This window comes from Lupinus angustifolius, chromosome LG01 (assembly GCF_001865875.1).
Source record: "Lupinus angustifolius cultivar Tanjil chromosome LG01, LupAngTanjil_v1.0, whole genome shotgun sequence".
NCBI lineage: Eukaryota > Viridiplantae > Streptophyta > Magnoliopsida > Fabales > Fabaceae > Lupinus > Lupinus angustifolius.
Window position 1 is genome coordinate 7,773,348 of NC_032009.1, and position 24,574 is coordinate 7,797,921.

General features: G+C 30.9%; 1 protein-coding gene across 1 annotated transcript; it reads right to left on the reverse strand.

Annotated features, from left to right (window-relative positions):
- Positions 11,125-15,118, reverse strand: LOC109349027 (phospholipase D alpha 1-like). Its single transcript, XM_019589661.1, has 4 exons — positions 14,999-15,118; positions 14,663-14,766; positions 11,865-13,761; positions 11,125-11,723 (listed from the first exon to the last, which is right to left on the reverse strand). The coding sequence occupies exons 2-4, from the start codon at positions 14,753-14,755 to the stop codon at positions 11,290-11,292; spliced, it is 2,424 nt and encodes an 807-aa protein (XP_019445206.1). The 5' UTR covers positions 14,756-14,766; positions 14,999-15,118; the 3' UTR covers positions 11,125-11,289.

Here is a 24,574-nt window from a genome sequence, read left to right on the forward strand (position 1 = left end):
TATATATATATTCACTTTATACAATTTAATTAATAAACCATCAACTAAGTTTTTATAAATTTATCCTAACAGGTTGGGACATTATTAATAACACTAATTCATGCCATTCAACAATTAGCCAATCAACCACTTCCATTATTTATTGAGTAAAAAGGTGTATATGTCATTATCAGGATTATATGTTTTATACATTGTTATTACATCATTCACTATTTATATTTAATCACTAATAATTATTCATAAAAAACTAAACAAATAAATAGTTGATAATATAGGAGTGTGTAGAACTCTATACATTAACACTATTATTTATTACCTTATCTTAATTATTCCATCTTACCATAATCATTAGAAATTTCCATTCATTTTCTTTATTCTTCTTCCATTTAAATACAATTTTTTCATTTAACTAAAACAACTCAATCTTTTTACTAGCTTATTCAACATAATAAGTGTTATCTGTTTCTCTCTCATTCTACATACATGTATTCAATCTCAAATTGTCTAGTGTTGACCACAGTTGTGGTTGTTTCTACTACTGTGCTTTACTTTGCTTTCTCAAGGCAAAAAACTCATTCCCCTTCATTTCAAATTCCCACCAATTCCAATAAACCAATCTTACGCTCTTGTTTATATTCAGGTCAATCTTTTCCCCACATTTTTTTATATTCATTCTTTTGCTACTTAATCTATTAAATGCAGTGTTGTAAATTGTGATCACAAATTTTGTTTAGGTTGTATCACTTGTATTCATTATAATTTATTAAAATTATTGAAGTTGTAATCATAATTTTGAATTATGATTAACATTGTTGAGGAAATTTATTACGTAAGTTGTATTCAGTTTAGAATTTTATTTTATTTTTTCAGAGGAAAAGAGGAAGGAAAGAAAGAAGATGAAGAAAAGAGTGAAATTTGCAGAAGATGTAATGGTAAGGGAAGAAAGAGAGTGATAAGAAAATGAAGGAAGCAAAACAGAGTATCATCTTAGCACTGGCAGAAATAGAAGCATGGAAATTCGTGGAATGCCATAAAATGGAGTTGCTCTTTACAAATGGGTGTTCCGGGTTACATAGATTATTTGTCCAAAATGGTGTCTTATTATCTCCTCCGAGCCAACCTGAGCATTACATTTTGTTTAAAAAAATTCTTTTGTTCATATATGACAATATGTTATTGTTTCGGGATAGAAAATAAGACATTGTTAAAAATATATGATATCTATCCATAAAGGATAGAAGGCACATGATGAAGTAAAATGAGATCATTGATGATAACTTTAAGGGCTATTTGCTTAGTATTTGAAGGAAAAAATAATTAATACCAAAGCTTGAAAACTATAAGATGATTCTCAATTCCATATCTATTTTTCTTTCAAAAATCAATAGGATTTATGTATTGCAAGTTGGAGCCATAGAGAAAGAAGTTGTTTATTCAAGCTGTGTGATGGCGTTTTTGTAAAGGAAGAACTAATTTTCAGGTGGTTGTAAATATCCAATTCATGGTTGTCAAATTATATGGCTAAAGTTATTTTTTTGGCTAAGTTTTATTTCTTTAAAAAAATATTTATGCATGATTCCCACAAAGAAATGTCAAATATTATTACCATATACTTATTTAATTTGAAGTATATGATAAAATGTCAAATACTTGTTTAATTTTATGTCCTTCCCCACATGAGACATGTGAAAAGGAAAACAACATTTTATATTTGATTATCTTAACTATTAAATACTTTTTTTTCCTTTAAACGAGTAAAAAGTATCAAATAATTATATATTATCATAATTGTGATTTTTGCTATACAGATGAATATGAAGAAAAGGAATCAAATGTGTAATTATTGAAAGGGTCAAAGCAAATTATGAGAATAAATATTTTATTATATGATAAGTCTTTAGCTATTAAAATTATGATATGCATCATATTTTTTAGTTTTTAGAAATATTTTTTTTAGTTTTAAAAAAAATGATACATATTATAATTTTAATAATAAAATAATATAATTTATTTCTTAATATAATAAGATATTTTATTCTATACCCTACTAGGTTGGATTGATCAGTATTCAAACTAGTTGGACTAATGGCAACCCTATTTACATGGAAATAGGAAACTAAATAACATTTATATTATTATGTTTAATTATGATTGTTTAATGTAGGCAACGTTAGTATCTTAATATTTTATGGTAAATTAAATTTGAATATTTAACCTTTCTATCACTCACTCTCTAAGCCTTTCACCCTTACTACTTGATAGACAAATATTAGTATTATAGTATTTTTATATTGATAACACATAAATATTATATTTTTGTATCTATTAAGAGGAGCTATTTTTTTTTGTTAATATTGTATTTATTTTTACAGTTTATAATAAGCCTATAATCTATTACTTTTTACAAAAACAGTAAACCTCTAGGCTTTTACTCGAACTAACTGAAGTTTATAATAAAATAATCAAGTCAATGAGATTATTTTACTAAATCTCTCTTACGTTGATAGTGAAATGTGTAATTTAATACTTTGATGGAGACAATATTTCTGAAAATAAAATTCTTGTACTTTTAATTCTCTCCGTAAAATTTGAAACTATTCCAGCAAACTACTTAACTTTCAAATACATTACTAAAAAATTGAAACCGTTTCTCCATAAAATAAGAAATGTTGATTAACTATTATAATAATTTGCTTCAAAAATGAAAGTGATGTAAAACTCAGACTTGATTCAAATAGAAAATTTCAGTTATAATTGAAGACATTAATACACTGGTATAAGGTTCTTGGATTTTTAAAGTTGAGATATCGATTTTTGTGATCGACATTTATTAGGAGGGGCATCCATGAACTCAAAAGGAGGTTAGTTCCTTATCCAAAAAAATATATTTGGTAGTACCAAAAAAATATTATCTTACAAAACAGACAAAATGTTTTTTTGTCAGTAAATAGTTTATTAATGACTCCTTTTTTAACATTCTTATTATTAAATTTAAAAATAAATCATTTCCATTCAGACATGATTCCTTCTTATTGGTAAAGGATATACATGCTTTTAGACCCAAAAAAATCTAAAGTTTAATATCCAAGTCTTTTTTTTATAGGATTTCATAATATGTATTATTTTAACTTTAATTTAAAAGTTAATAATATATTAACACATAAATAATATATGTTAATCTAAAAAAATTCTTACATTATGTATAGACTATTTTCTCCCACACATATATAATAATATTTTATTATGATTTAATATGTATATATTGATAATGTAAGTGTTTTTTATTAATTATCACTGACTCTTAAATAAAAGTAATATAAATCAATGGTGGATGATGTACTGCCAGTGTAAAAAACTTTACACTGAACATATTTTAGACTCATTTTATTAACAATAAACAGCATGCCATGCTATAAAATTTATTTTATAGACATAATTGAAGCTTTTACTTAATAAATAATTAAATGATAAATAGTAATTTTAAAATAAAAGCCATGAATTACAAGGTTAATAGCTGGTGATAATATTTACTAATTTTCAAATATTATTAAAAATGTATATTTTACTAAATAAATTAGGAATCTTTGAATGCATTAATTTTACAATGTTTCATTCCCTTCTCTACCATAAGCCACCACGATTTGATTTATTTGTGAGAGAGTTTGAATCTTGAGCCTCATTCATGAATGTCTTTTTTCTTCCTTTCAATTATTGGGATATTGTTCAATCTCAGAAAAGTCTTATCAAAGGTTGCACAACAAATTTGACCAACCAAACTTGGTCAATTAGCAATAAATTTGTCATTTTTTCATCATGCTCGTTGCACAGTTTTATCATTTTTTATAAAAAAGGTGTTTAAAAAAATACAAATTATGTTTTCAAAAATGTTAAATTTATGAATTTTGTTGTAATTTTTGAAATCCGTAAACAATATCCTTAATATACTATTAAATCAGTCCATCAAAACAAATACACAATCAGACCAAGCCAAAGATAAGCATCATAAACAGAGGACACAATCAGACCAACATAATGAAGACCATGGCACATCCAACAAAGGCAATAATGCATCAGAAACGGATCAAGGGCTCACAAGGCATAATACATCTGCACTTGAACAAGAGTGCAAGATCAAATCATTGCCTCATTCGAAACCAATGCACTGTCTAACAGAACAAGAGTGCAGACCTAACTCAGTTACTTGATAAGCAAGTTACATAGCTCTAGTCTTTAGAATAAGTTTGTTATGTTAGTTATAGTTCAGTTAAGCCTCATCACTGATTAGTATAAATAGGTTCTCTCTCTTCCCTTTGTAAAATCAATCAATGTAATTTTCATATTATCATCAAGTATAGAAGAGGTATTATTCAAAGAGAGTGCCATACTCATCTTGTTCTTTGAGCTTAACATTGCTCAAGTCTTTTATTCTTTTTCTGTTATGGTATCAGAGCGAGAGAGCTCTGCTACATTCAATGAGTGATTCACACTCACCCAACAATGCTTCTGATACTACTATTCAACACATGGAGAATCCTCAAGATCACGAATCACCCTTCTATATTCATCCATCAGAAAATCTTGCCATAGCCCTCGTTTCACCTTTACTCAATGGGGAGAATTATCATCAATGGTGCAAGTCTATGAAAATGAGCTTGATCACAAAGCAGAAACTAGGATTTATAGATGGAAGTATTCAAATGCCAGCAAAAACAGATCCTCTCTACAGAGCTTGGGAAAGAGCCAACAATATGGTGGTTTCTTGGATAATAAGGTCTGTATCTCCTTCAATTGGGCAGACCATTCTCTGGATTGACAAGGCACATGATATATGGAGAGAATTGAGAGAGATATTTTCACAAGGCAACCTTTTTCGTATAGTGCAACTGCAAGAATCCATTACAAATATCAAGCAAGGTGCAAAGAATGTATCTGGTTACTTTACTGAATTAAAGACTTTATGAGATGAGTTAGATAACTTCAGACCCTTTTCAAATTGCCCATGTGAGCTGCAATGTAATTGCAACTCTTTAGGAATCCTTAGAAATTACAGTATGGATGATAAAATCATTAGATTCTTGAAAGGACTAAATGAAAGCTACAACTCTGTTAGATCACAAATCATGTTATTGGAGGCTCTTCCCAACATGAGCAAAGTCCTCTCCTTAGTCACTCAACAAGAAAGTCAGATGATTGAGCAAGAAGTGGAATCAAAGGCAATGGCTCTTGGGACTAACTGGAAAAGAGGAAGCAACTATGGAAGATCAGCAAATTCTGGAAGAGGAAGTACATACAACCCAGGCAGAGGAGCACCCAACCCAAGCAATTATGGAAGAAACAACTATAACTAACATGGATCTCAAACCATTACACAGATATCAGGGTCTGTTCATCTGAATCACAATCTAGTTATGCATAATGTTCTATATTTGCCCACTTTTTCTTACAATTTACTTTCTATACCTAAGTTAACAACCCCATCATCCTGTATCTTAACCTTTGATGAATCTTTTTGCAAGATCCAGGAGAAGCAAACTTTGAGGATGATTGGTATAGCTAACATGGTTCATGGCCTATATGTGTTGACAACTAGAATACAAGAACACATAAATCTTTTACATACTGTTAATAATGTAAACATTGATCTTGCTCATATTTGGCATTTTCGACTGGCTCACGCCTCTTATTCATGTATGAACACTATTAAAGGGCTATTTCCTTATGTTACTTACAATAAAAATCAACCATGTGATATATGTCATTATGCCAAACAAAAAAGGCTTAGTTTTCCTATCAGTAAAACTCATTCCCTGCATATATTTGATTTGTTACATGTAGACATATGAGGACCTATCTCCATCTTATATGTTCATGGTCATAGATATTTTTTGACTATTGTAGATGATTATTCTAGATATACTTGGGTTGTTTTATTGAAAACCAAAAGAGAAAGTTCGAAAATTCTCCAAGATTTCATCTTGATGATAGATACTCAATATTCTGTCAAAGTCAAAGCTGTTAGGACAAATAATGGAGTAGAATTTTCTATGAAGAATTTCTACTCATCTAGAGGAATGAAGTATCAAACCTCTTGTAGATATACACCACAACAAAACAGTGTGGTAGAAAGGAAACATCAACACTTATTGAATGTAGCTAGGGCTCTCCTTATCCAAAGCCAAGTTCCAAAAATTTATTGGCCATATGCCATTACTCATGTTGCTTATATCATAAACCTCTTACCTACACCTGTATTAGAATATGCCTCACCATACCAAATCTTGCATAAGAAGAAACCTAATCTAAGTGGTCTAAAAGTGGTTGGATCTCTCTGTTTCACAAGTACCTTGGCACACACTAGGACAAAACTTGACCTAGAGCTAGCAAATGCACCTTTTTAGGCTACAAAGAAGGAACAAAAGGATTTATAGTCTTTAATCTTCAAACTATATCATTAGAAGTCAGCAGGGATGTGATCTTTTATGAGCACATTTTCCCCTATAGAACAACATCAGATAACTCCACTGTGCACCAGCCCCCCTTACTTGTCAATCCTAATTCTGCACAATTCCTCTATGAAGATATCTTTCTAGAACATAATCCCACACCCTCTACTCCACCTAATCCTCAAACTATAAATCCAGCTCCAATATCCAATTCATCCAGTCCTCAACTTACTGACTCTCACCCCACCATACCAATCAGAAGAAGCAATAGAATTTCCAATCCCCTAACATACTTACAAGATTACCACTTTGCCTTACTCCACCATACTACTCCTCCCACCTCTGTTCAACATCCCTTACCCTCCCACATATCCTACACAAATTTATCCTCATCTTATAGAAACCACATCCTATCCATCTCCACACACACTGAACCAAAGACATATAATAAAGCAATTCAACACCCTCACTGGCTAAATGCAATCAACAAGGAATTATCTGCTCTGGAAGCCATTGACACTTGGATTATTACTGATTTACCAGAAGACAAAACTCCTATAGGGTGCAAATGGGTTTTTAAAATCAAGTACAAGGCTGATGGCTCAATTGAAAGATACAAAGCTCGATTAGTTGCAAAAGGATATACTCAACAAGAGGGTATAGACTATCTATACACTTTTTCACCTGTTGTCAAAATCAGTACTGTAAGATTACTTTTATCCCTTGCTTCTATTCATAATTGGAATCTCTTGTAATTAGATGTTAATAATGCTTTTTTACATGGAGAATTAAATGAAATTGTGTACATGACTTTACCACCTGGCCTAAACTATCATTCTTCTAGAGTATGCAAATTAAAAAATCATTGTATGGCCTTAAACAAGCTAGTAGACAATGGTTTGCTAAGCTTTCAACTATCCTATTAAACGATGGTTATATGCAATCAAACAGTGATCATTCATTATTCATCAAACACTTTCCAAATAATTCTATGGCCATTATCTTAGTGTATGTTGATGATATTATACTAATTGGTAGCAACCATAAAGAACTATTGCACATACAAACTCTTCTGCATCAAACATTTCAAATCAAAGACTTGGGAACATTATGATATTTTCTTGGTTTTGAAATTGCAAGAACTAACAAAGACATATCCATGAACCAAAGGAAATATGCTCTTGAAATTATCTCTGATGCAGGTCTTTTAGGTTGTAAACCTGCTCCAACACCTATGCTTCATGGCACACATTTGTTTCAGGATTCCAGCACATTCTATCATGACACTCATGCTTACAGAAGACTCATAGGTAGATTGATTTACCTCACAAACACAAGGCCTGATATAGCCTTTGTTGTCAACCAACTTGCCCAATTTATGGCCAAACCAACAATCACTCACCACTCTGCTGCCTTAAGAGTTCTTAAATACCTCAAGGGTAACCCTGCTCTAGGTCTCTTCTACCCTTCCAACTCTTCCATCCATATTAAAGCCTACAGTGACAGTGACTGGGCCTCATGCCCTGACACTAGAAGGTCAGTTTCTGGTTATTATATCTATCTTGGCAATTCTCTCATTTCATGGAAATCTAAGAAACAAAAAACAGTCTCTCGAAGCTCTTGTGAGGCTGAGTATAGAGCAATGGCTCTCACCACGTGTGAAATCAAATGGATCTCCTACATTCCACAAGACTTACATATTGCCACCACTAACCCTGCTACCTTGTATTGTGATAACCAATCCGCACTACATATTGCCTCAAATCCTGTCTTCCACGAAAGAACTAAACACATAGATATCGACTGCCACACTGTTAGGGAACACCACCTCAGAGGCCTCATCAAACTCCTACCTGTCCCCTATCATCTTCAACTTGTTGATGCTCTTACAAAGCCTTTAGGCACAAAGGACTACACTACTATTCATCTCAAGCTGGGCCTCATTAATATATGTGCCCCATCTTGTGGGGGCATCAAAACAAATACACAATCAGACCAAGCCAAAGATAAGCATCATAAACAGAGGACACAATCAGACCAACATAATGAAGACCATGGCACATCCAACAAAGGCAATAATGCATCAGAAACGGATCAAGGGCTCACAAGGCATAATACATCTGCACTTGAACAAGAGTGCAAGATCAAATCATTGCCTCATTCGAAACCAATGCACTGTCTAACAGAACAACAGTGCAGACCTAACTCAGTTACTTGTTAAGCCTCATCACTGATTAGTATAAATAGGTTCTCTCTCTTCCCTTTGTAAAATCAATCAATGTAATTTTCATATTATCATCAAGTATAGAAGAGGTATTATTCAAAGAGAGTGTCATACTCATCTTGTTCTTTGAGCTTAACATTGCTCAAGTCTTTTATTCTTTTTCTGTTACATACTTCATATTTATTATAAAAATAAGTGCAAAGTTAATGTACTACTACTACTTAAAATATCCAAGTAAGTCACCAAATCCAATTGCACGGATCACTTCAACCATTTTTTTCATCTGACTAGCTTTGGTGGTTTAAATGTAGTTGTGAGATTCTTTAGTACATTAAAACCTTATGATATTTAGTTTAAATACATTTACCATTTTCATGTCTAAAACATTACATTTATTTTTCCTAAGAGGAGGTCAATGTAATTACACTCATCTTCTATTATAATATATATATATATATATATATATATATATGAAGATAAATGAATTAAATTTGGTGAGATGTAGATATAATTTAGTATTTTTTAATTTATAAGCAATGCAGCTAAAATCCGAAATTGATGAACAACATTTATCTTTAATACTTCCTCTTTATTATTTCTCTTTGGAACAAATATTCTGATTTACTTGTATATTTATAACTCAAATGAAGAAAACATCAAGAGTTGAATTTTAAATTATGCCCCCACATTAATGGTAAGAGATATTTTGCGAATTAACTTTAATGATAATTACGGAAGAGATAAATAGTACACCTGAAAAAGAAAACGAAAATTTATTTGATTTGATTTAGTTACATTAATTAAGAATCAGATTCCGATAGTACTAGAAAAGCAACTTGTTAATTTTGCACTTGATTTCAAGGATCAAAGTCTCATACTATTATATCTAGGATTAAAAGTGTCACATTACATTATTTTTTTTATTTTGATGTACTTCCCTCTTCAATATCGGAAATGATTCTCTCTCATTACTTAATTATATCGATTTATATGTTTATTATGTAAATGACTTGAGCAAGATATACTACTTACGAGGGCCTCTATTGCAAATAAAATATAAGACCTACTTAACTATAAGATATGTATAATGGTAAATGAAGTGAGCAAGAGATACTACCTAGGAGGGCCTCTATTACAATAAAAAAAATTACATTCTTGAAACACATCTTTCTAGATATTCTTCTCATTACAAAATATAGAAAATTAATTAATTTTATTTTCAAGACAATGGAATATTTGCTTTTATATTAAACATTTTATTACCAAAAAAATATTAAATACTTATATTTTTATGGTATTAAGAGAATTGCTAGAAGAATTGATTAAATGTTTATGTTAATAACATTTTCCATAATATTAATATTAAGCATTTTGGTAACTTTAGCAATAAGAGTTTTAAAAGAGAAAATGTACATTGACCTAACATTGTTTGATGTCCTTTTTTATTATTTAAACAATATTCCTAGAATACTTATTATCACAACTCATTTAATTAAATACTATTAAATCTATGCATTATCAATATAAAGATGATTTATACACAGTTACTATATTATTTAGTTATTTATTACTTTTTAAAGTAAGAGTCAATAATAATTAAGAATAAATAATATATAATATAATGATACGATATAAAACTCATACACTGTTAGGGTATACATTCGTTTCTCTTAATTAAAACCTAATGTTGTCATTAATATTTCATCGGTCAAATTTGAGAATATTTGGCATTTTCATCTTATTGTCCTCAAAACTCAAATAATTCTGGCTTTATTGTACCATCTTGCAATTTTATGAATAAGTTTTCTAAAATAAATTAATATTTTCTAATATATTAGGTAATATACTATGAATTAATATTTGATAAATTCACTACTATTGACATAAAAAAACTTATATGTACAATTTTATCTATGCTTTTATCTTCTTGTAATTTCAGCATAAAATTTTAAATAAATCATATTTTTATAATTTTAACGTTTTTCAGCATAAAAATACATATGCCTTATATCATATGAATGCACTTTAATTAACTAAAATTATTTTCTGAGTTTTAGTTATGCAGGAAAGTCTACCCTTATTTAGATGCATGCATGTACTACTTCACATGACTAATCACACAATGATATACCTAAAAACAGTCAAATGTTCCATACTCAAATCTAATGTGATCTGAAATTGATAGATAAGCATAATCTTATCTAAAATGTTTTCGGGATTTGAATTCACAATATTATAATAATTAAACAACAACTTTAGCATTGTGTTGAAATTCCACCTCATAACAAAGTGGTTATTGAAAAAGTGAAAGAATATATAGCATTCCTCACTTTTCATTATCCTTGCTTCACAATATTGAAGATTAATTGTCTATTTAAAACCAAAACATTTACATTACTTGCTTCCAAGTAATGCTTCTTATTGCTTGCTCAAAATAATATATCAAACAACATTAGATAACTATAATCTGGGATTGTAAACTTCAGAAAAATAAAAACATCTCCAAAAGACATTACACACTAAAAACTAGCATTATTCTTCTTAAAACCACATCAAATAGTGAAAAACAAAGATTAAGATGCAAGCAGTCACATTATTTATAGAACGAAACTATAAACCAAACTATGTGGTAAGGATTGGTGGCAAGTAGTCAGCTTTGCCGCCGAGAATGCGAGCCTTGGTGTCCGGGAAGAACTCGAATCCTGGCAGCTCTGCGATATCACCTTCACTGGAAACTCCGATAGGATAGCGGAGTAGGTGGCCGGGAAGGTCACCCTCAAGTGACTCACTAGAGTAAAGATCCCAATACTTGTCAGCAATGTGGTTCACCTTACTAACACATTCTTCACTTTCAGGAAAGTTGAAGGACTCGTGAAGCATGCCGAGGTGCTCGTACCACAACAACATGCGAAAGCCGTGGATCTGACCACGGGCAGGCTGCCTAGTAGCCAAGTGATAGGGCTGATAAGCACCCATGGCGATCTCGGAGTCCCTAGAACCATCCATTGATCTTTGGTTGATGTTGGCAGATCCAACAATTATGTATTCATCATCAACTGCAAAGAAAAGAAAGAAAAAGTATGTAATTGTGATACTAATGATAAAAACAATGATACTTAATGATGGCTTCAAAATGTAAATGATTTTATAAGTAAGATTGCTTTCACAAACTATGCTTGTTTAAATCTATGACTTACCTATCATCATCTTGGTATGAACATAAATCATGAAGCGTCGCGCCTCTTGGGCTCTTTGATAATCTGAATCATCTTCTGGTTGTTCTGAAGGCTCATACTCGCCAGGTTTCTTAACTTCGCGATTGCCGAGGCAGAAGAATGTCAAATAGTTCCTAGGATCTTCCTCACTTCCCTTCGCCCTGAGTGCTTGAACAACATCCTTGTACATCATATCGAGTGTTCTCCTTTGCCAGTCCAATATTGCCTGAACTGATGCACTTTCTGGGACACCCTCTGGCCACATTGGGACTACAACATACACAGTGAACCTTTCCCCTGCTTCAATCTTACTAACAATCTTAAGTGAAAGTTCCTTTGGGATTAGATGCAGAGCACCAATGTCTTCAGGCTTAATACCATCAGCAGCCCAAGCAAAACAGCTTCCAAGGAAATACTGATTTTCGATATAGATGAAGTTTTTTGCACGCCGAATAGCGTTAATATAAGCATCTTGAATACTGCGATCAATGATGTTATCCTTACCACTAATCAGTCCAGCTCTAGCAGCATCTTCAGGACTATCCGGGAACCCGAAAGCAGCACCACCATCGATAGACCGAAATAATTGAACATTCCATGTCTCATGATCCTCAGGAAATGTTACTGGAGATGGGGGAATAAAGACATCTTCAAGCTCTCTCAGTGAAACAAGTAAATCCCTCCCACCCTGCTTCCTCCATCTTTGCTCAAAGTTAAACAGAACATCCCAAGTTATGGGTCCTTCGAGCCGGGAGTGGATGTCATGCCATGGCTCCCTAGGACCACCCTTCGTGATATCGGCGCCCGGAAAGTTAGGTTGATGAAAATCATCATGGTGTGATGTGTCTAAGGTTCGGAAAAGTGAGTGGAAAGGTGTATCATATCTTCCATCACAGAGGTCAATACCCCCAACAAAACTAACAATTCTTCTCCTATCTGAGTCTCCATTTGGCAACTCACTGTCCACCACCACAATCTTTTGGTGATGAGTAAACATGGTAGAGATTTGTAAATCCTGAACAATGCTACCGCCATTATCGGGATTGCGAGGGCATAAAACACAATTCACATCAGTTCCACTGAAGAACTCCTCAGTTTCTTCATCATGGGTAGCCATTAGTCCATCTTTTTTCAACAAATTGCCTGATGTTCTATCATCCCAAACAAGAATCAAAACCCTGACACCTTCACTAGCCTTTTTCTTGAGAAGCTCACCAAGTGTTATATCTCCCCCAGGCTTTGGCCTCCTAGAATCCCTTACCAAGGAAATCTCAGTATACACAGACCAACCAGTAATGTATATTAAGTGCTTCGCATTGGTGATTGCATCGAAAATATCCTCCCAACACCGATGAGGCTCATAAGTCTTGCCTCCAGAAAGTGGTATTTTAGGGACAAAGTTATCAGGCACATGAGCATCTTGGTAAAGAGTTATCTTGCATCCTCGCCTTTGCGAGAAGAAAGTATAGGGAACTCCAGGATACTTAGCACTTCGAATGCCTCGAGCCCAATTGCGATCTTTTGTGACATCGAAATACTGAAGCTTCACATGGATCTTTGAACCCTCATCGATTGGATTTTTATCCTCGTCCAAGAGTTCGACCCATCTATCTATTTCCTCACCATTGAAGACATCCTCAACAGACACATATGCTCTTCCAATTAGAGTTGCCCCAATAGCATTATTCTCTTTCACAGTGAATATAATATTTGCAGCAGAGTGGCCACAATAAATGTGAAAAGATTCATACCATTTGGGATTTTCTTCATTTTCTATAAGCCTGGTCCTTCCCACTCTTGCCTTCTCCAGATCAATGGTTGCATAGAGTTGAGTAGCACCTTTTCCAATACCAACAGCCTCCTCGATGTTATGCCTGATCTGTAGTAGAATAATGCATAAGGAATGGACACTGAATGAGTCAATAATAATGAATAAGGAAAATAAAGGAGCAAAAGTGAAGCAATTGAATATTCTCTTTTCATCCTATGCATATATGCCTGAATAATAAAATAGTAGTCATTGAGTTAGAAAGCCACTTGAATGAACACAAAGTCAATTAAAAATTTAAAATGAACACCGAGAAATTGATCCATGTTTTGCAACCAATTAAAATACAATTTGTTATTAAGATGTGGTCCCAGAAGCCTTGACTAAAATTGCTGACACAGATTAATACTATTCTGTTGACAAAAATATTATTAAAAAATGACAGTACTAGAAAGAATAGCTTATGGCTACAAAACTTGAAAAAATCAAACAAATGTTTTTTTTAAGAATCCAAACCGGTGATTGTTTTTACAAATAGATGCCTAAACATGGGCTCCTCCCAACAACGTATTTTTCCACATACATGAATCACAGATCAAATTCAAGAGCTATTGGTCCGACAATCATTCTGTCATCACAGAAAATAATAATAATATCACGAGAAGTATAAAAAATAAAAAGGCGGCATAATAGACGAGCTTGTCACTTAATGGAGTTTGAGGAGGTGAATATATGCAAATTAAGTAGTGAACATTTTTTGTAATATATAGTCAAAAGAATCCATGGTCCTTCAATTTTCAAAGGAGGGATGGTCAAGGAGGGTGCACTTTATGCTTAATTAAATATTTAAATCCACTCGACCACCACCATCATTACATTTCTTCAATTTAATAAACTTCAAACAAATAAAAACATATACATTTCAAAATCTAAAACATTACAACTCAGACTCAACAACTGAATCCCAAAGTCAACATGGATCCAAATAGTCAAAGAACATAATTTTGATTACCATGCTAAACAAATTGCCACCACCGTTAGCCTTGAGCCTATCCACCTCAAAGATGGTAGCATGAAGAGTTCCATGAAGCAGAATTTTTGCCATCTATCTATCACCTACAATGAAAAATTCACACAACTCCATTTTAAATAAGATCAGATAAAACAATAAAAACAGTTCAGAAAATTTCAAATTTATCCAAAAATAAATCTGGGTTTGATTGTACCATGCGGAAAGATTCAAACTTTGAGAAATCAAAGAGTTTGATATGATCAAAGAGTTTAAAAATGAATTAAGAGCATATCAAACAAAATGGTTAAAAATTGAGAGGAGCAGAAAGAGACTAACTTGATTGGTGAATGTGGAGAAGAAGAGGAAAAGAGAGAAAGGGTATGATTATGATCAGAGAAAAAATATGAGGAACTATGGAGAATTGAATCCAGAGTCAGTGAGTGTCTCCTTTCAACAGAGGATGTTTGTTTTTTTAAGGTATCATGTTTGTTTTTCTCATGAATCTTTTATAGTGTCATATCCACGATATTGACTTTTAAGTGTAATAAACCAATGACAATATTTCTCTCGTTACATGAAAGAAGTCATCCTGTGTCATTGTAATGACATTAAATTATATTTTGATTTTTTTAGTGAAATTATATAGATTATTCATTCATTTTTTTGACACCTACAAAACCCTTTAATTTTTATACATATATTACAATGATAAATAAGTGTGATATCTTTAAACAAAACTGGATGATAAATATAATTAAGTTAAACAAAATATAATATATTATGTAGACATTTCCAAATAGTATAGGAGTCAATATATTTTTCATTATTTTTGGTTCAATATAAGATGTATAAATAATTCTAAGGACATATTTAAATCATTCTTATACTATACACTCTGACGAACAAAAAATAATGAAAATGTATTTACTCGAATGTTATTTATTATTGTTTCCACAATATACCATATTTTATTTAACCTAGTTACATTTATCACTTTTTCTTCTTCAAAAAATCACATTTATTTCTCATAGAGGGTAGTCATTGTAAAATATATATAAAAACTAATGGGTTTTTTGTAGGAGTAAATAATGAATGAGTGATTTGTGTAATTTCACTAAAACTCAGAGAGTGTCATTGTGATTTACTCTTATAATAATTATAACATGTGATTTTTTAGATTTTAGAAATATTTTCATACAAAAAAATTAAATTTGATGCATGTCATAATTTTAGTGACTGAATGAGATAATTTATCTTCTCATATACGATGAAATACTTTATTCTCTTAATTAATAAATATATTGTTAATTGTGTATAAATTTTAAGTGGAATAACTATGCACTGATAGTGTAAATATTTATACACACAATTAATGTATCATTTTTTATTCATTTGTATTACTTTTATTTAAGAGTAAATATTGATTGAAAATGGACAATAGATAATGCATAAGCAATGTAGAGAACTTTTATATTATAACTAGATATACTTTCTCTCATGAATCTTTACATGCATTGAAATTTATAGCATTAAGCAAAAACATCCTGTCTTCGCTATGTATGTTCTATATTTTTGATATTTTTATTGGTTTCTTCGAAGACTAAAAATATATTTTCTTATTTTATTAAATATAACAATTTTAAACATTCACTTTTTATGGGGTTGTTAAAGATTACCTTAAAAATAATGGTTTACAAATCTGTTTATATTTTTACATTTACACGTCATTTACCATGCAAAGAAGATACAGAATGAATAGAATAATGTTGGTCTCCTAAAGTCGTTCCAATGAATAATTAATTCTAGTTGATAAATAGTTAGTTGGAGTATTATGTCATCTTTACTAAAATAAGTGAACATTTCCTAAATTTTAAAGGGTTATATGTGAATATAATAATGAAGGAGAGACCAGATAAACAAAATCTTGAAAACTTTCTTACTAGTTATGGTTTTCAAGTTTTTTATTTATCTCAATTCTTTACAAAAACTAAATCACAAATGAAAACAAAAGGCTCTGTGACCACTTTTGAATGATATAATGGGTTCAACTATGGCTACAGTGATTAAATATAATTATTCTTTTATAGATTAAAAGTTTAAGTAAGTTATATGGTGAGAATTCAGTATGAGTGTTTAGGGATTTATATTTTCCTTAGTACTGGAGCTGGAAAATGAGGTAAATAATGAGTTTTTGGGATTTTCAAAATTATTTTATTGAAAATAATTAAAATTTTGATTGTTATTGATAGATTATTTATAAATACTTATGTAAAGAAAAATCATATATCTTCCTATTATATATTCCTACTAATCTTACTACCCACAAGAATGTGACACATATTACTTGAAAATCAATCATTAATAAATCAAGTATCACTATCACTTTGTGACATATGTTACTTTTTTTGTGTGGATATAAGAATTAGTAAAAAAATTTAATAGAATAATATATCATTTTTCCTTTACATAAGTATTTATAAATAATCTATCAACATGGTCCTCACATTGAGAACAATAATTAAACACCACCTCCTAAGTTATTCATTGAATGATTTGAATCTTTGGACTAACCTTCATTGCTTTTCTTTAAAAAATAAAAAATATTAAATATGGTCAACTAATAATTAAATATTTATAATTTAATTTCAGACAATATTTAAAACTATAAATAAAATAATTTTTTTTAGGATTATCAAAAGTATTCATTCACTTTTGAATAATATAGTGGATTCAACTTTGTCTATGATAATTAAATATAGATATTATTGTATAAGTTAAAAGTTTAAGTAAGTTATATCGTAAGAACTCAACATAAGTGTTTAGGGATATTCGCTCTAGTACCAGAGCTGAAATATGAGGTAAACAATAAGTTTTGGGGAATTTCAAAATTATTTTATTAAAAATAATCAAAATTTGGATTGTTAAAAAAACATTATGGCACATGTGAGCATATCCATCCAATATTGCAGAGGATATTTACATGAGTGTTTACATAGGTATTTATAAATAACCTATTAATATTGTCCTCATATTAACAACTCGATTTAAACGCACCACCTCATAAGTTATTCCATGAATCTTTGGCTTAACCTTCATTTCATTTTAAAAAATATTAAATATGGTTAACTAATAATTGAGTATTTCCAATTTAATTTGTGATAATATTAATAACTATAAATAAAATTATTCTTTTATTACTACTAAGAATATCCATCACTTCTGAATCGTGTAATAGATTCAAGTATGTTTGTGATAATTAAATATAATTATTCTTTTATAATTTAGAAGTTTAAGTAAGTTGTATATATAGTGAGAATTTAGTACAAGTGTTTAGGGAATGATATTCTCTCTTGAAGTTGAAATACGAAGTAAACAATGAATTTTAGGGATTTTCAAAATTATTTTATTGAAAATAATTAAAATTTGAACTTTTAAAAAATGTTAGGCCACATGTCAGTGTATCCATCAAATATGGCAGAGGATCTCTACACGAGTGTTTATACAGATATTTTAAATAATATATCAACATGGTCTTTACACTGGCATCAAGATTTAAACGCACTATTTCATAGATTTAAACGTACTATGTCATAGGTTATTCATTGAATCTTTGGACCAACCTTCATTGCTTTTCTTTAAAAAAAGATTAAACATGGTTCACTAATAGTTCAATGTTTCCAATTTAATTTCTGACAATATCAAAAAATTATAAATAAAATTATTATTTTAGGTTCTATGATGGATACGCCTTACTTTTGGATGATATAAGCGGTTCAATTATGTCCATGATGATTAAATTAAATATATACTTATTCTTTTAAGTAAGTTCTATGGTGAGAATTCAATATAATTAAAAGTTTAGGGATTGATATTCTCTTTAGTATCAAAGCTAAAATAAGAAGTAAATAATGAATTTTGTGGATTTTCAAAAATATTTTACTGAAAATAATTAAAAAAAATTTATGCCACGTGTTAGTATTTTCATCCAATATTGTAGACATCTCTCACGAGTGTTTACAAAGGTATTTATAAATAACTTATCATCATGATCCTCACATTGACAACAAAATTTAATCACTACCTCGTATGAATCTTTGGACCAACCTTCTTTGCTTTTTAAAAAAAAAGATTAAATATGGTTAACTAATATTTGGATATTTCCAATTTAATTTATAACAATATTAAAAATTATAAATAAAATTATTTTTTGGATATTATCAATGTATTCTCTTACCTAGTGGATAAGAACTAATCTTTTTCGGTGTGTGATTGTCCATCCCAATAAGTAGCATTCTAAGTAATTGAGTCTTTCACATTATAATCATCTTGGGGATATAGCTAAACCTTACACCACTAGTTCAACATTTTTTTTTGTTATAAATAAAATTATTTCATTATAATATTCAAATTGTTTAATTTCTAAACCCAAATTTTTTAAATCCTATGTTTAGAAATGGGAGGGTTAGCTTTAAGCAAACACTTCTAGAAGGGAAGCAATGTGCGAATTTCATAGTCAAGATTGGAGGTTATTACACCAACAAAAAAGACTAATAATAACATGACGAGGATTCTCAAGTCAAATACACAAATCATTATTCTTGACATGTAAATAGATTAAGCATCATCTTTATCTATTTAAACATTGTCTTTGTATATATTTAAACATTGCATTGCATGAGTGTGATAAAAAATTTCGAAGATATTATCTATGAAACTCAATGAAAACTAATGACATCTTAATTTAAATATACATGTTACCCATGATAAGAAAAAACACCACAATGTCCTTAGACAAACTAAGAATAGTTTATAAGAATTGGTGCCAATATGATAGAATGCAACAACTGCAATTGCAAAACCCATCCACACAATATATCAACACATATAGGGAAATTATGGACAACAAAAGTAAATTTTAATATAATCAATAGCTGCACCTCTTTCTTTTTATTTATGAGAAAAAAATGTATGCATTGATCAACAATATATAAGTTTATATATTGTTATTGTATCATTCATGTTTTATTATTATTTACTCTTTAAAAAATAATATAAATTAATATCATATTAACTGTGTTAATTTTTTGTTGTTGCTAAAATTACATTAATGTTACACTCTTTACTTGTTATCGAGAAGCCAAATCCATCTGAAATACTTGTCACACTTTATGATTTAAGTTGGTCACATAAATTATATGTGGCCCAATAGCTAACTGACTACACATAAATATTGTGAGCCCAAATACATGTTTGGACTTCATATAAATTAATGATCTATATCAAGCCCTTCCCCTTTTTATTAACTCATAATTTAAATAAATTATCTATATTAATACTATATAAAGTTAAAATATCACTAATGGATATTAAGGTGATTTAACAGGTATAATTTAAAAATCCCAAATTTACTTTTTTTCTGTGTCGAACTTTTTACCGTTAAATGTACACATTGTAACCTATTAATACTAGATAAATTGTAGGTTGGAAAGAAATCAAGTACATTTAATTTTGTAATATTTAGAAAATATTCAAAATTGAATGCTAATAAATTATGTCATTGGAAAGATTTATACCTTACAAGTTATTATGTCCATACAAATCAACTTATAAACCAAAATTGAATGCTAAATTTACATGTTAGATAAGTTTTCAAAATATTCCATCAATTTATATTCATCAATTTTGCTATATTGAATGCTAATATTATAAAAATTACACATCTATTTGAGTAGAAACAAAAATGAATAGTTTATGTTCTAATAAAATTTTGAGTTAATTATATTGACACCCCTGAGTTTTAGTGAAATTATATAAGTTATCCCTCACTTTTCTACACCTACACAACCTCCTATAGTTTTTATACTTTCATTACACTGACCACCCCCGCATGATAAATAAGTGTAATATTTTAAACAAAAAATGTGATAAATGCAATTAAGTTAAACAAAACATAGTATATTGTGAGGAAAAATTCAAATAATATACAAATCAATGTATCTTTATTGTTTTTGGTTATAAAATACATGAACAATTCTAAAGAAATATTATTTAAATTGCTCTTATACTATATCGTAACGAACCAAAAATAATAAGGAGGTATCGACTCATATATTATTTGGACTTGTCTCCACAATCATAGTTGAGTGTTAGTCTTGTTTTGTGATTTCCTATTTTGTGGTAAATTTTCGTAATTTTCTATGACAGAAGGGTTTTGGGCTGCTAGCGGGCCCAAATTCACCCGAATTCGGCCCAATAACGCGTTTTTGAGTTTTGTAACTCAGAATCGAATTCGGGCTGCGCCATTGGCTTCAAAATGTTATTTCGAGTCAAGATAAACATCAAGTTCGTCCAAAACGCATTTCTAAATATTTTTCACTCCGAATTCCGTGTTTTGAAGTTCTAACCGTAAACCGAAATCGGAAGATTTTAATATCCGACCGACTATTAGCCGACAATACTCGGGTATGTTTTAATCGTGAATGTTTCCCCGAAGAACTCACATCACTTTCATGAGTGAAGCTTGCTTGTCAAACAAGCAAAAATACAAATCTCTTACACAAAATCCCTTAAATCACCCATCTACCTCTTACACAATCCACTTTTCGGAAGAAACCTTTGGTCTTTACCCACTCCAAAATTTGATTTCTTGTCCTTAAAAGCCAACACCTAGCTTAGAGATAAAACCTTGGCATTTTTCACTCTTCTTCACTTTTGAAATTCTAAGAACTTCAAGGTAGTTCTTCATTTTGATTTCTTCATCTCTTAAGATCTAACCATTAGATGTTTATAAAACTTTAGTATGATGTTTATATGTGTGTTATGAACATTTTTCAACCGTTGAAATGTTCTAATAATCTTCCTAACTCTTTTTATGTTCAAAACTCTAAATATGTGCTTTCTTGAACTTAGAAAGTTGTTTTTGAAACCATGAACTCTTTATGTTCATGAGGTTGTTTTTAATGTCTAAAAGTATACATTTTGTTGATGTTAGTTAAAGGTGATGACTTTGAAATCAAAGGAACCTTTAAAAAGTTTTGAACCATGTAAAGTTTGAAACTTTTCACTTGTTTTTGGCTTGAGAAACCATAGCGTTGAAGAAATGTAGAATAGTTGTTTTTTAGACTTAATGCTAGAAAAATAATGTTGGTATTTGAACATGGTTAAAGGTGAGAGTTTGTATATCCAATGAACCTTTAAGGATTTTTCTAACCATGTAAAGTTTGGATTTTTCCGCTTGTTTTTTACTTGAAAAACCATGGTCTTGGACAAGTTTAAAATAATATATTTTTAATGTTGATGTTTGATTGTGTTTTAAAGGTGATGATTTTGTTATCAAAGAAACCTTTAAGGTGTTTAATAATAAGTTGAAAAATCAAAACTTTCCTTGACATTAGATCTATATCATGGCCTATATGTGTTTAGGAAAAAATTAGTTTCTAACTTGGAAATCCAAAATGTTTATGGATGAGTTTGTGTGAAAAAGTGTTGTTTTAAAGTATTATGAGTTAAATGTTTGATTAGTAAATGATATTTTTTGACTTCCAAGTTCAGGTAATAATTTGGGATAAAATATGACTTATAGAGGTCTTGACTTTACAAACTTAAAGTGTTATGAAGTCTTGGATAGTAGATTAGTTATAGTATGGATGTGGTTCAGATAAACTTACTTTAAAGTGGTAAGTTTAACTTGAGAAATGTTGATTTAAAATGTTGTTTTAAGCATGAGATCGTCACTATCAAGAATGTGTTGAAATGACTTGCTTTAAAGTGATAAGATCAACTTAGAAGATATTGAATTAAAAGTATGGACTTTGATTAAAAAACTTACCTTAAAATGGTGAAGTATGACTTAAAAAGTCTCCATGAAAATATAAATCTATGTAGTGATAAAAATGTTTACTTTATTAAAAACTTACCTTGAAAACGTTGGAAATTAGAAACAAGACTTTGGAGGATAAATAATGGTTCACAAAATATGAATCTTGGACCAGATGGATGAAAGTTATTGAGTTCATAAATATATTAAACCATGTTTATACCTTAGGGTTACCATGTAAAAAATTTAATTCACAAATCACTAAATTGTTTTTGTGTATTTAGTTTCGAAGCTTTCGAAGCTGGACAAACAACCCACTCACATGTAAAGGAAATCAAGCACGCGATAATCTAAAGTGAGGGAGAATACATCGTGACATAGTGGTGTCTGAATATGACACATAGATCTCCTAAACTATCTCAAAAGTTTGGAGTTATATTTGTGTATTAAGAAAACCCGTACTTAATCAAATATGTGCGTGTCTTGATTAAGTACGGATAATTTCTTATGTTGTATGCTTAGGATAGATTAAAATATCATGTAATATAGTAGTTAACCACGAAGGAATACCACTCGAGTACTTAAAACAAGTAGGGATCGAAAATAGCGGAGACATTCGACCCGGTGGCCCAAAAGGGCGAAGTAGTGGTCCTGGCCACTGGACCACCCTCGCTTGAATGAGTGGTTTTCGCCTGGGCGAGGGCCAGGTAGCAAGTTTGGCATATTTTGGGTAGTTATGGGTGCCCGAGCGACATTTTCTCGCCCGGGCGAGGACCCAACATAAATTTTGGCCAGTTTTAGGTGGATTTGTCGCTTGAGCGTCATCCTTTGCTTGGGTGAGAGCCAGGCAGAGAATTGAGTCTGTTTTGATGAGTTCGTCGCTTGAGCGAGTGATGGACAATAATTTTGATTGTTTCTGATTGTTTGATTGCTTAGGCAATAGCCATAGCCTGTGTGTGAAGTGTATTTAACACTTGGGAAATACCGTGACTCAGATGATTAAGTTTGATGCTCAACTTAACAAACTTATACAAGTTCCTTTGTTCTTGCGCCTATTTAGGGCAAGGTTTCCGACGATGATGTCGTGATTAGGGCAATGATTACATGATACCATGCAACAAGGTCATCTGACCGTATGGCCGTCTAGGATAATTCAATGATGGTTCGTAGTGGTAAGGATGTTATTCCTCTCTTACGTGATGATGTAAGATCGGGTCCCACAAGAAGCATTCCTTTAGGAGATGTCTTAGGTTGGGCCGATCGTGTAAAAGAATGATTAAAATATTTAATCGAATAACCTCGGTTAGTGTGCATACTCATTATGGAAAATGAAGTGGTGGAGAGGAAATTTACGAGAGACAAACGAGCTCCGAGATGTTGAGAGGGACGATGATGGCGGTGGTTCGTCAACAAAGTCTTGAGGGAGAGTCTAGGTGAGACGAGTCCCTTGTATTCTTGGATGAGGTATTATGTTGGATCAGACAGTTCTCACATCGCAAACTAGACGATCTCTAACAACCCCTCTTTACAACCAGGATCGATGAGAGGGATACCTAGAAAGTGTTTGGTATGATACCGTCATGAAATGAACAGTTATTTTAGAACAAATCAATCAGATATCCTTGCGATGAATGGTTTGGTACGTTCAAATCGGCTTATTATGGGACCTATACTCTCAGTTATTTCCGAATAGTTTATTGGGAAGATATTGGTGTAAGGATGGATAAAATAAACATAGTATTCATACATTGAGATTGTGAATATAGATCCTCATGGGTTGAGTTATAACATCATTCATCATTTGCATTTGTGTATGTGATATATATATATATATATATATATTGTGTATAATATGTGTTTGTCTGGATGTGATATTCTTTGTAATTCAACGCCGTAATGAATAATATTCATTAGATGTCTTACTCCTTTTTTTTTTTGTTTCTCTCCAGTTCGCATTCTTTTTCAAATGGACCGTTCTGCGAGGATTCAGAGTTATTGCTTCTCGATGTCCCAGAATGGAGCATGGAAGATTGATGGAGATCGATACACCTATACAAGACCTTGTGCCTTGGAGCATGAGATGGTATGTGATTGCT